A 12,482-nucleotide genomic window follows, 5' to 3' on the forward strand; every position below is an offset into this window, starting at 1 on the left:
CTGACTGCCCTGATGGCAGCCCCACTCCACCCTCTGTGCCCCTTAAGACCCCTCTAATATAACACGTATCAGGTGTCCAGGTTTTCGTGTCTGGTCTGGCTTTTCACCAGACTGTGAATCCTGGAGGGCAGGAACCAGGTCTGTTACCTGTTTCTCTCTGGGGTCCTGACTTGGGGCCAGCCCAGAGTGGGAGGCCAGACAAGTCCACTGCATAAGTGGGTGAGAACAAGGATGCAGAAGGAAGCTGTAGTTAGGGCAGCAGGCGCTGACACTCATCTTGAGTGTGCACATGCCCTGCAACTTTCTGCCTGCCTCGCCCTGGCAGCCTGGGCTCCCACACACCACCGCTTTGCCCTGCCCAGGCTCTGCACTGCCTCTCTGATCTGGCTGGGACCCTGAAGCCTTTCCCCTCCTGTCCCACGGGAGCTCCAAGGAGCAGGCCAAAGGCCTAGCTGGGCTGGGCTGGGCTGAGCCTCCGTGGTCCCTGAACCAAGTAGCGGCTCAGCCCACACAGCCACTCACTTTGCTTGCTGAGAGCTGAGGGGTCTTCGGTCTTCTCAGTGGTTGTATCACTCTCATCTGGAATCTTGTTGGCGAAGCTGCTGGACACGTAGAGCTTGCTGGTGTCCAGTGTGGCCTTGCTGAAAGGCGACATGGCTGAGTACATGCTGGTATAGCCGTTGGAGTTGCAGCTGAGCGCGGCCAGGTCCAGGGCCTTGCCTCCGGTGATGATGGGGATGTTTAGGGACAGCTTTCGCCGGCGGCTTGGGGACGACGTCTTGGTGATGGACAGTGGTGGCGGCGAGGAGAACTTGCGGGTGGCGCGTGGGGACTTGGGGGGGTCACCATACAGAAGCTTGTTGTTCTGGCCGCTGGCAAACAAGAGCTCCAGAGACCTGGAGAGCAGGGGATGGAAATAAATGGTCAGGGGAGGCCTGATGACACTCCGGCCTGGGGGACCCACCTCTGACGGGGCTCAGGGTGGCACCAATGGCTCCCTCATTCTCACCATCCCTGAAGCCCGTGCTGACCCTCTGAGCAGGCCAAAGTGTCCATGGGATTAAATGACTTATGGCCAGTTGTCCATAAACACAAGTGGCCTGCTTTGATGGTCTGGGCAGGGGACATGGGGCTTTCTTGGTGGAGGTGGGTCTGTCTGATGCTCCCTCCTCTGCCTCCCATCTGGCCAGCAGCAGCGTCTGACCTGAGGCTAAGGGTCCCCCATGACCTCCAGGCTTCTGTGAAGCCTCCTTTCACCCCACACAAGGGGCTGTTCTCACCACCATGCTCTGACCTCATCCTTACAGAGGTCCTGAGGGATGATTTCCGGATTAGGAAACTGAGGGTCAGAGACAGGAAATGACTCATGTGTAGTCATATCTCTGGACTCTAAACCCAGTGTCTTTTCCACTTGGGTGTACAGTGGGGGAGGGGGGCTGAAACTGGGACCTCCTAGCCCCCTGGTCATGTTCCCACCATCCTCACAACAGGGACCACAGCCCAGGGCCAGGCTGGAAACAGGTGATAGTACTTAATAATTAAAGCAACAGCTAAAATGCATTGAACATGCTGGTTCTACGTCACCCACGGAACAGACCTTCTCTCTTTTAATCCTCACTAACCTGTTGCTGTCGAGTTGATCCCGACTCACAGAGACCCTACAGGACAGAGTAGAACTGCCCCATAGGATTTCCAAGGAACGGCTGGTGGATTTGAACTGCTAACCTTTTGGTTAACAGCTGTAGCTTTCAACCACTGTGCCACCAGGGCTCCATTGCCCCAGAAGGTAGGTATTATTACCCCATTTCACAGATAGGAAGGAACTCTGGCGGTGCAGTGGTTAAGCGCTCGGGTGCTAACAGAAAGGTCAGCAGTTTGAACCCATCAGCCATTCTGCAGGAGAAAGATGTGGAAGTCTGCTTCCTTAAAGATTTACAGCCTTGGAAACCCTACGGGGCAGTTCTACTCTGTCCTCTAGGGTCGCTATGAGTCCGCATTTGGTTTGGTTTGGAATCTTTACAGAAGCAGACTGCCGCATCTTTCCCCTGCAGAGTGGCCGATGGGTTCGAGCTGCCAATCTTTCAGTGAGCAGCTGAACGCTTTAACTACTGCACCACCAGGGCTCCTTCTGTAAAAATTACAGGAGGCCTGGCCTGAGGCTGCCGGTGGACAGTGAGCACCAGTGGGGGCAGAGTGAGGGAGAGGGAAGCAGATGGGGAGGGTATTCTAGGAAGGGACGCTTAGAGCCCTCATGCCTCAGGCTTCCTGGCCCCTTCCCATGTCCAGGGCTCCATCTGAACACAGCCTTGACCTCATGGTGGCACTGGGGAGACAGTGTGATTCAGGAGCTTTGCCCCAGATAGCCCCAGAGCTGAGGCTCCGGCCCCAAGTCTTGCCTGGAAGGAGCATTCAGTGGAGGGCTCTGGGGCCCTGAGGGTTGGGATGGGGTTCCTGGGTGATGCAAATGGTTAACACTCTTTGCTGCTAACTGAAAGGTTGGAGGTTTGAGTCCACCCAGAGGTGCCCTGGAGAAAGGCCTATTCCCATGAAATCAGCCATTGAAATCCATCTTCTCTGACACCTGTGAGGTCTCCACAAGTCAGAGTCGACCCGATGGCAACTGGAAGAGAGTTGGGGTGTCCATAACTGCAGTCCAGACAGGTGGTCTCTGAGGAAAAGAAAGCACATGTGGCCTGCCCCATTACTGACTGGGTCCATCTGGCTCAGCCAGGTCCCTGAACCTGACCTACTGCTGTGTGGCCTTGGGCAAGTCCTCCACTGCTCTGTGCCTCAAGTCCCCCCTCTGTTAAATGAGGACTAATAACTGCTTTCCTTACGCATCTCAAACCAGGCTGCAGGCAGGGTCTTGCTTGATTTGACACAGACTCCCCCAGGGCCTAACTCGGGGCCAGGCCCCATGGGATAAGATGGGGGAGAGTGTTCTTTGTTAAATCAGGACACTGGGTGCTCAGGAATTAGACTGGTGATTTACCAGACAGCAAAGTCCTATTCCTTGGACGATCTGAGGCTGGGCCCTTTGGGCTAACCTCAGCCTTATTCAGGCTCCTCACTGACCGGTGCTGTGCCTGCCCCTGTAATTCTCACACCATAGGGACCCTCGGTTCGCAGAGACCCAGCAGTCTCCTTGAGGGTTTGCCAGGGCTGGGAGTGGGCAGTTGTACACTGGTTGGAGCAGGAAAGTGAGGACAACAGGAGGGCTGCAGCGTGGGCTTACTGAGATCTGGCCCTGGATTCAAGGCCCTTCTTAGCCACAGATTTGCCAGGTGCCCTGGGGCAAGTCTCTTTGACCTTCTGGGCCCCAGTTGGCCTAATGGCAGGGCTGAGTTGAACAGTGATGATGTGGGTAGGAAAGATGGCCAGAAAGCCAAGACTAAGGTGGCTGCCCACCCTCCCTTTGTTTTACCACCCCAAGTACACCAAAAAGGGCCACTTCCTTTCTCGGCAGAGCAGGAATGTGGTTTAAGCAGAGCAAGGATAAGGTTTTCTCTTTCTTTTTCAAATGGGAAAGATGGGTGTTATGGATTGAATTATGTCCCCCCAAAATATGTGCTGGAGTCCTAACCCCTATACCTGTGGATGTAAATCTCTATTTGGAAATAGAGTATTCTTTATTATGTTAAGGAGGCCAAATCAGTACAGGGTGGGTCCTATACCTAATCACTTCTGAGTTATAAGGAGCAGCAGAGACACACAGACAAGGGAGCACAAACATGAGAAGATAGATGCCACATGAAGACTGCCAAGGAACCGAGAAACGTAGGAGACAAGGATCTTCCCTCAGAGGTGACAGAGAGCCTTCCCCTAGAGTTGGTGCCCTGAATTCAGACTTTGTAGCCTCCAGAACTGTGAGAAAATAAATTTCCGTTATTTAAACAACCCACGTGTGGTATTTGTGTTACGGCAGTGCTAGGACATAAGACAGTGGGGAAGCACTGCCCTTTGTAGGAGTGGGGGCTCTATGCTTCAGTGAGTGGACTGAGGAGACAGCAGGGAGGAGAGAACAAAGTGTGCTCCCCCAAACCCAGGGGCAGGGTGGGGTGAGGGTGGAGAAAGCAGTAGCATCAGGCCGGTCAGCCTGCCCTGGCCTCTTTGCAGAGCGTGTGTGTGTGTGTGTGTGTGTGTGTGTGTGTGTGTGTGTGTGTGTGTGTGTGTGTGTGTGTGTGTGTGTGTGTGTGTGTGTGTGTGTGTGTGTGTGTGTGTGTGTGTGTGTGTGTGTGTGTGTGTGTGTGTGTGTGTGTGTGTGTGTGTGTGTGTGTGTGTAGCGGGGGGGGTCCACATCACTGCAGCTCACATTCAGCTTATCCTCCAGGGGCCTCCCAGGCCACCCCCGGCTGCAAAGCTCAGTTTTCCCCCCTGGCCTGGAAGCTCTGTGGATCCAGGGAGAGGCGGACACTGTGGGCTCCAGCTGTGAGGCCAGCCCACCTGGCAGGGATGGCGCTGATGGGCTTTTTGTAGATGGTGATGAGCTTGTCCAGGACCACGACGGCCGTGGTGAAGACGCGGTAGGAGTGCAGGAAGGTGTTGAGGAAGTCGATGCTCAGGAAGCGCAGGTCTGTCAGCCTCTCCAGCAGCCGCTCCACGCTGGCGTACCGGATCTGCAGCACTTTGCAGGAGTTCATGGTTTTGCTGAAGCGAATGTCAACGTCATCACAATATAAGGAGGCGTCAGACCTGAGGAGGGAGGAAGGAGGAAAAGGTGAGCGGGGTCTGAAGCTGTCTGAGCCCACAGCTGTCTCCTGGCCAGGTGGCAAGTTCCCTGAGGGCTGGGGCCGTGGCCACTTGGCACTGTCTTCCCCAGGCACAATAGCCAAGATGGTTGGCTGAAGGCTAGTTATCTTCTTAAGGGAATGAGGAAAGCTTAGAAGGATGGCATTGATGAAAGGGCTGCAACTTCTTTTTTCCAACAATGTCCTAAAAATCTTACACTCTAAAACTCCTAGAAATACTGGATAAAATATGTTGTTGTGTACCGTTGAGTTTATTCTAACTCATAGTGATCCTACAGGACACAGTAGAACTGCCCTATAGGGTTTCCAAGTCTGAAATCTTTATGGGAGCAGATCGCCAGGTCTTTTCTCCTATGGAGCCGCCGGTGTGTTCGAACCTCTGACCTTTCGGTTAGCAGCTGAGCATTTAACCACTGCGCCACCAGCCTCCTTAGATAAACTACAACAAACTTTTTTTTTAACATATTGCTGAGCTCACAAGGTATAAGGAAATCTGTTCGCACAAATGTTCAAATGTTCAAAGCAGAATTACTCACAATAGCCCAAAAGTGGAAATAACCTAAACGTACATCAACTGAAGAACAAAAAGAAAAAAAGTGGTCTATCCACATAATGGAATGTTACTTGGTCATAAAAAAGAATGGAGTGTTCATACATGCTGTGCTACGGGTGAACCTGGAAAACACGGCAGGAACCAGCCACAGGGGCCACACATAGTATGACGTCACTTAGATGAAATGTCCAGAAGAGGCAAACCTTTAGACACAGAAGTAGACTGGTGGTTGTCAGGAGATGGGGGCAGGAAGGACTGAGGTTTCTCTCTGGGGTGATAAAAATGTTCTGGAATTATATAGCGATGCTGTGTCTGTAGGTCCCCAGAGCACGCACTTGAAGTAGCAAAGAGGCTGTGGGCTGGGTGGGACCTAGTGAGCACCAGGTGGGTGTCTGCAGCCTCAGAACTCAGAGGTTCCAATGGAGGCCATGAAGCTGCAGTGACCAGGGTTGGAGCAGGAGGAGGGTGAGGGTGAGGGGGCTGGAAAGGCAGATCCCTGGAGGAGAATTGTGCCTGTGCTGGGTGAGGAGGCTGGGTTACAGTGGGTTGGGAGGGTGGTGTCCAGCAGGGTGCCTTCCCCTTAACCTCTGGGGTTGCGGCACTCAAACAAGTACAGTGGCCCTGGAGCCTGCACTTTTGACTTTTCTGTGATTTTGAAGTGTTCTATATATTCATTTTGTAATTAGGAAAAGAAAAACAGTTACTTAAAAAAAAAGTACATAAAATTTCATTCATAATGCTATATATTTTTTTTTATTGCAATAATTCACATGCTCAAACTACAATAAAACTAAGGCAAAGCCATCATCCAAACAGACACTAACAATTCCAAACAAACAAACAAACAAAGCAAGCAAGCAAGTAAACAAATCCCCAAAGATGAAATCTAGCATCTTTTTGAGCCCAGTGGCACCTGTTGTAGTGTCCTGGCTGTCAGCGTGTGGGCTGGCCAAGACCGGTTACAGGCACTTACTTGATCATCTGTGGCACAGTGACCTTGGAATTTTCTTCAAAGGCGTTCATCATGAGCCCATTGCACCGGATGTTGTCCACACACTGGAATCAGAGAGCAGAGCCCCCGTGTCAGAGCCTCAGTCTTCATTCCAGGACCCACACCCTCCCAGGAGCTCTGCGGTGTGAACAGTTCCCGAGTCCCAGCCCGGCACAGTGACCTCATGCCCTGCCAAATGCGTGCTCCAGGCAACAGCAGGGTCAATGCAGAGCTTTGGCCGGAAGTCAAGGCCCAGCTGGGTGACCTTGGGGGATTTACTTGATTTCCTTGAGCCTTTTTTTTTTAGTTTCCCTATCTGCAAAATAATGCCTCCTATTTTTTTACCTCATAGGGTTGTTTGCAAAATGGATGTGTCTGTCATTGACCACTCTGTTGCTGACCTTGGAGGTATAGCGAAGGATAGGGTCAGGGCCACAGTGAGTAAAGAGGCCCCCAATTGTGCCCTCTCTCCTGGGAGGCGGGCCTAGCAGGGCCTTCGTCCCTCCTGCATGCGAGCGCTGCCCTGTACGCTCTGCCAATGCTCTGTCTGGCTCTGTAGACAGAGTCACATATTAAAAACTCACGTGTGTGGGGGCCCCCTGGGGGAGGCCAGGCTGCTGCCGGAGGGAACAGATGATAGTACATTTTATTCATCCCTTGAAAAAACTCAGTCTGAGGTTCGTTTTGAATAAAACAAAAATAAAAGCTACATCCTTGGTGGCGTGGGGGAGCGATAGAGACTGTCTTCCCCCCCCGTCACCCCCTCCCCTGAGCCCGTATAGTTCCACCATGAGAGGGTTTCTCATGGGTGGGGGTGGAGTAGTTGGGGGGAGTGGGGAGGTGGGGGCCTCTGTGGCACATGGCAGGGCCTTCTGGTGTTAAGAATGTGTGTGGGGCCGAAGACACTGGGAAGTGGCAGCTGAGAGGCGGCACAGTGGGTGGTAGATGCTTCTGGGCCTGCTTTCTGGTCAAGGCCAGGCCCCCAAGAAAGTTCCTGAAGATGCCTTGAGGAACCAGAGTCTGCCCATTTCATTTCCCAGTCTAAATTCTCCAACCCACAACGTGTAGGCTCTTTAGCTCTGGTTCTATTAGCAACTCTGGAAAGAAAGAGACTTGGGCGGGACGGGGGGCCAGTCAGAGCTTTGTGGAGGCAACAGGGGTCCTGGGGAAAGTGGTCACTGCCACTCCCCAGGGGGAGAGGATGGAAGACCCAACACTCAGTGGCATCAGGAGGCCGGGGCCTGCGGGTACCCTCCGGGTGGTAGCCCTGGTATCTTGCCGGCTACAGCTCATATGGGCTGTAAATGGGCCCAGTGACCACATAGGGGGCCCACCTTACTCCAGGGCACGGTGGGCTTCCGAAGACATGCACTGAGGCTCAGAAAGAGCAGACACGTGCTGCACGTGGCCTCGCCCTGCCTGACTCTTCTGGGACTGAGATGGGTAGGCAGGCCAGAAGGGTGGTGGGGAGCAGGCAGGCGGGGAAGGCTGGAAGTGGGGCATGAAAACAGGAGGGCGGGAGGGAGGAGGCAAGCCTTCCTTAAGTACAACGAAGACTCAGCCCTTACAGCTTTGTATGACACCAAAACCCAAACCCAAACCCACTGTCATAGAATCGATTCCGACTCATGGTGACCCCATGTGTTAGAGTAGAATGGCTCCATAGGGTTTTCTTGGGTGTAATCTTTATGGAAATAGATCACCAGGCTTTTCTTCCACAGCATGCTGGGTGGGTCTGAACTGTCAGCCTTTAGATTAGTAGTCGAGCGAGAATCATCTGCACCACCCAGGGACCTTTTTCCTATGGCACAAACTGCCTGAATGGTGGGGTAAAATGCTAGTCTAGCATTCTTCCTTCTCCCACCATCCACTGAGCTAACTCGCTCGTCCCACTTGGTGGTGGGGAGACCACAGGTAGACTGGCTTTTCAGGTGCTGGAGTGGGGCTGCCCCTGATTCATGACAGGCCCACATTGGGCTCAGAGAGAGGCCCAACCTGGAGCCCAAGCCTGGGAGCCACCCACAGCCTCTTTCTGGAGTCAGATCTCTGCCTATCACCCCACATGCTCACAGGCCTCTGGGTCTGCTCATCAGCACCCAGGAGGGCTGCCCTTCCTGTTAATTCTTCAGACAGGGTGACTGACCCTAATGCTCCCCCCACCTCTTCTCTCAAAGGCAGAGGGTAAATCTTCCTTCTGCACAGGTGACCTTCAGCTTGGTCTCAGGAACCTGCCCTGCCTCACTGGAGAAGATGCCCTGCTTTGGGGGTCGTTCCTCTCCCTCTACAACCTCCATCTCTAATATCCTCAGGTAGTAGTTTCTCAAACTTTTCTGTGCACACCAATGACCTGGGGCAGGTATTGAGAATGCAGATTCCTGGGCCTCAAACCAGAGATTTGGACCCAGTAGGTCTGGGGGGAAGCCCAGGAATCTGGATTTTTTAAAACACCTTGCCGGGTGATTCAGATACAAGAGGTCCCCAGACCCCACTTTGAGAATGGCCCTGGGATGCAAATGGGATGGGTGGCTGAGCTCAGCCTCAGGTGTATGTAGCTGGAGGGCACTTTTATCTTCTCCATTAGCACAATGCAGTTGCCTCCCTGTTCCCAACCAGGTTAGCCATGAAGGGACTGCCTGCTTTCAGGAACAGGTGACGCTGCTCACCTGGCTGATGTCGCTGGTCCACGCTGCCTTCTCCTGTCTGGATGAGGCCACAAGGATGACCGTGAAGGGAGGCGAGTCCTTTGGCTCCACCCCAATCTTAAAGTCCAAGTGGTCTATATCTTGGCCGGATCCTTTGGCTTCCAGTTGCAAAACATGAAATTAGCAAAGTGAGTGTGGGGCCCTTTTTCGAGTTGGAATATATTTGAAGGATAGCCTGCCTTACTGGTGGAATTTCTGCATTGGGAAGTACCAGGCTACTTGCTATTTTCAGAACCTTTTTTTTTTTTTTTTTTTTATTTTTAACTAGGGTAGAGAATCCCAATTTCAAAAATGGAAAGACTAAGACCTGGAGTACAGAAGGAGCTTCAACCACTCGGGGACAGCGCTGGATCCGGACAGGGGAGAAACCCCAAATAATCTGGAATCTGCCTTCTGCTCTCATTTCACCAGTGGGGAACTGAGGTTATGAGAGAGGGGAGCAGAGCCCAGCTGTAGCTGTGGCTGAACAGCGAATGCCTCTCTGTGTGTGTGTGTGTGTGTGTGTGTATTGGGGCTGTCGAGTGTGTGTGTAGACCAGCCCCCACCTCTAGCAAATCCTAAGCCCAGCCATGCTGAGACTGTGATGCTGAGTGGATCAGATACACCTGCTTCCTCAGGAGCCCCCAGTTTGGGGAAGGGCACAGACAGGAGTCCTGCTGGTATACCAACCCCTGGCCTAGCACAGGGCACACCGAGGGCACTCTCTGAGGGGAGTCAGTGAATAAGGGAGACAGAAAAGACTTTGGCTCAGTCAAAAGGTGGTAGTGATCCCACCCCCTAACCTAGAATAATGACCCCATTCCCCAACTCTGATGACAGGGGAGAAAAACCCAAAGCACCAGGCTCGGACATCCCCTGCCTCCCCTTCTGGTTTGTTGAGGCCATGCTCAGGCACTCTCTCCTCCCTGAAGTCTTGTTCCCTCACCCCGGTGGTCCATCCCCTCTCTAAGGGTCCCAGCCCTGCATGTCCTCTGTCAGTGGCCCATGTGCCCTCAGCATACCCCATCCTTTCCCATGGAGGGTAGGGATGTGGCTGAGCACCTCTTAAGTGTCCACCACGTGACCCAGCTCAGGGCCAGACTCTGAGTCTGCCCACTGAGTCCTTGAATGTGGAAATGAGGGGTGCTCTCTGAGATCCCATGTCTACTCACCCTAATGATGCCAACTGCTACAGGGGCCTGAGGAGCTTGAAAAGAACCAAGAAGGCTGATGGAGGCTATCACCTGTTGAGCCAGGGAGCTCTTTCTCCAAAGACCCAGACCCCGGGTTCTCCATGTGTTCAGGAGTGGGCTACCATATTGCAGCATCTCCCAACAAAAAAACAATACCTGGGCCCACCTTTCGGGTTGTGTGAATGTGCACACACGGAACCTTCACACTTACCTTCCTCCTCCGTGGTTTCTGGGTCCTCCAATAAGGTGCAGTCAATGAGGGATATGACTCCATTCTGAAAAAGAGCAGCGGGGCCACTTTGAGTCAAGGGGGTAAGGCGATATGTAGGAGCCCCAAAATGCTAGGCTGCAAGAGCCTTTGGAGAGCACTCATGTATATACACATATGTACATGCATACTACATGCCAGGTGTGTGTGGGTATTTTGTTTTTTAAGTTGAAGGGCTTCATCTGCATATAAGAAGCCTGAGAAAGTGGATGAAATGGGAGTGTCTCGGAGAGGCCGTTCCTGAATGAGGGCTGAGGTCGGGCTGTGGGCAGAGAGGTCAGCACCTGCCAGCTTGGCCTCTTCTTGTTCCCACAGCAGCTGCTCTGAAGCATCACCTCGTAGCCCTATGTCTGCAGAAGCTTGAAATCTGCTGTGCTGGGCCAAACACATCATATTATAAATGGGGAAACTGAGACCAATTTCCTGGACATGTCACAGGTATTGTTGTTCTCATTTTACAGATGGAAAAAAGGAGACAGAAAGGTTAAGAGATTTGCTCAAGATCTGACAAGTTAGTGGTGGGGCCCAGAGAGAATCTCAGGGGGCTGATCCCAGCCCAGGGTCAGCTCCTGGTTGGCAATTATTTGAAATATATGGGCAAACACCTCCCATTCTTGAGTGTTTGAATGTCTCTTGGGTGTGAGATCCCCTGAGGTTGTAACGAGAAGAGTAACTACAACAACGGTGGTTTTAAGATTATGTCCACAAATTGATACTCCTCCCTTCGGCTAATTCCCCTCTTCTTGAGTGTGGGCCAGGCTTACTGATTGCTTTTAATTAAAAGAATAAAGAGGAAGTGATGGAATGCAACTCTGGAGAGTGGGTCACAGAAGGCACTGACGGTACTCCTTGCTCTTTCGCTCTCTCTAACGTCACTCATTTTGGGGGAAGCCAGCTAACGTGTTGTGAGAAGAGCTCTATGAATGAGGAACTGAGGCCTCCAGCCAACAGCCATATGAGCGGGTCATCTTGGAAAAGGATCCTCCAGTCCTAGTCAAGCCTTCAGATGATTGCAACCCAAGCTGACATCTTGATTGCAAACCCATGAGAGACCTGGAGCCAGGAGCACCCAGGTAAGTCACTACTGAATTCCCGACCCACAGAAACCATGAGATAATAAATGTTTCTTAAGTCAGTATACTTTGGAGGTAATTGGTTACACAGCAATAGATAACTAATACAATGACCGATAATAACAGTAGAGACCTGGCCATGTGTCTAATCTATAAATGAAAGTCCTTGGAGGGAAGGCGGCCATTTGGAAGGCAGAGAAGGGCTGGGAGAGCGTGAGACTGGCCCCCCAAATCTGGGGTTCTGCTTCTTGCTTTGCTCTGTGGTGGCCTTGGGGGGGTCTCCAGCCTTTCTGGGTCTTAACCTGCCCGATGATGTCATTAATCACGAAAGCCTCATAGTATTGATATTCTTTAAGTCTTAAAAAAAAATTCCGTTTTGTAGTTTTAAATCTCGCAGATTTGCAGCATACCCCCTTCAGAAAGGACTAAAGGCATTCTATTTCTGATCTGCACACTTAAAGAGGAATGATTTGAATTTATGGTCACTGAAGGATATTTACCAAAGTGATTAGGAACACAGACTCTGGAGCCAGACTACCTGGGTTCAAAGCCCAGCTCTGCCACTTTCTAGCTTCTTCTGCCTCAGTTCCCTTATCTATAAAATGGGAAAAGTAATAGTACTCACCTTGGTGGGTTGTTCTAAGAATTAAAGATACATAAAATATTTGGGATAGTACCTGGCTCTTCCAACCAGTTGCCTTCCATGATATGACCCCATGTATGTCAGAGTAGAACTGTGCTCCACAGGGTTTTCAATGGCCGATTTTTCAGAAGTAGATCACCAGGCTTTTCTTCTGAGGTGCCTCTGGGTGGACTTGAACTGCCAACTTTTTGGTTAGCAGCTGAACGCATTAATCATTTACATCACCCAGGGACCCTGCCTGGCCCACAGTAATCATTATATAGGGGCTTGCTATTATTATTGTTATGATTACAAGTTTATTATTATATAACTAAGAATGACAACGATTATTC

At 51.7% G+C, this 12,482-nt stretch overlaps 1 protein-coding gene across 1 annotated transcript in view; it reads right to left on the reverse strand.

Moving 5' to 3' along the window:
* Positions 1–12,482, reverse strand: part of RASGRF1 (Ras protein specific guanine nucleotide releasing factor 1) — a 113,978-nt gene that overhangs the window by 33,602 nt on the left and 67,894 nt on the right. Inside the window, exons 11-15 of the mRNA XM_049852589.1 lie at positions 10,378–10,441; positions 8,956–9,092; positions 6,275–6,357; positions 4,444–4,692; positions 523–896 (exon numbers count right to left, since the gene is read on the reverse strand). Coding sequence (XP_049708546.1) covers positions 523–896; positions 4,444–4,692; positions 6,275–6,357; positions 8,956–9,092; positions 10,378–10,441 — 907 coding nt within the window. The remainder of the gene's footprint in view (positions 1–522; positions 897–4,443; positions 4,693–6,274; positions 6,358–8,955; positions 9,093–10,377; positions 10,442–12,482) is intronic.

Source organism: Elephas maximus, chromosome 13, assembly GCF_024166365.1.
Source record: "Elephas maximus indicus isolate mEleMax1 chromosome 13, mEleMax1 primary haplotype, whole genome shotgun sequence".
Taxonomy (NCBI): Eukaryota; Metazoa; Chordata; class Mammalia; order Proboscidea; family Elephantidae; genus Elephas; species Elephas maximus.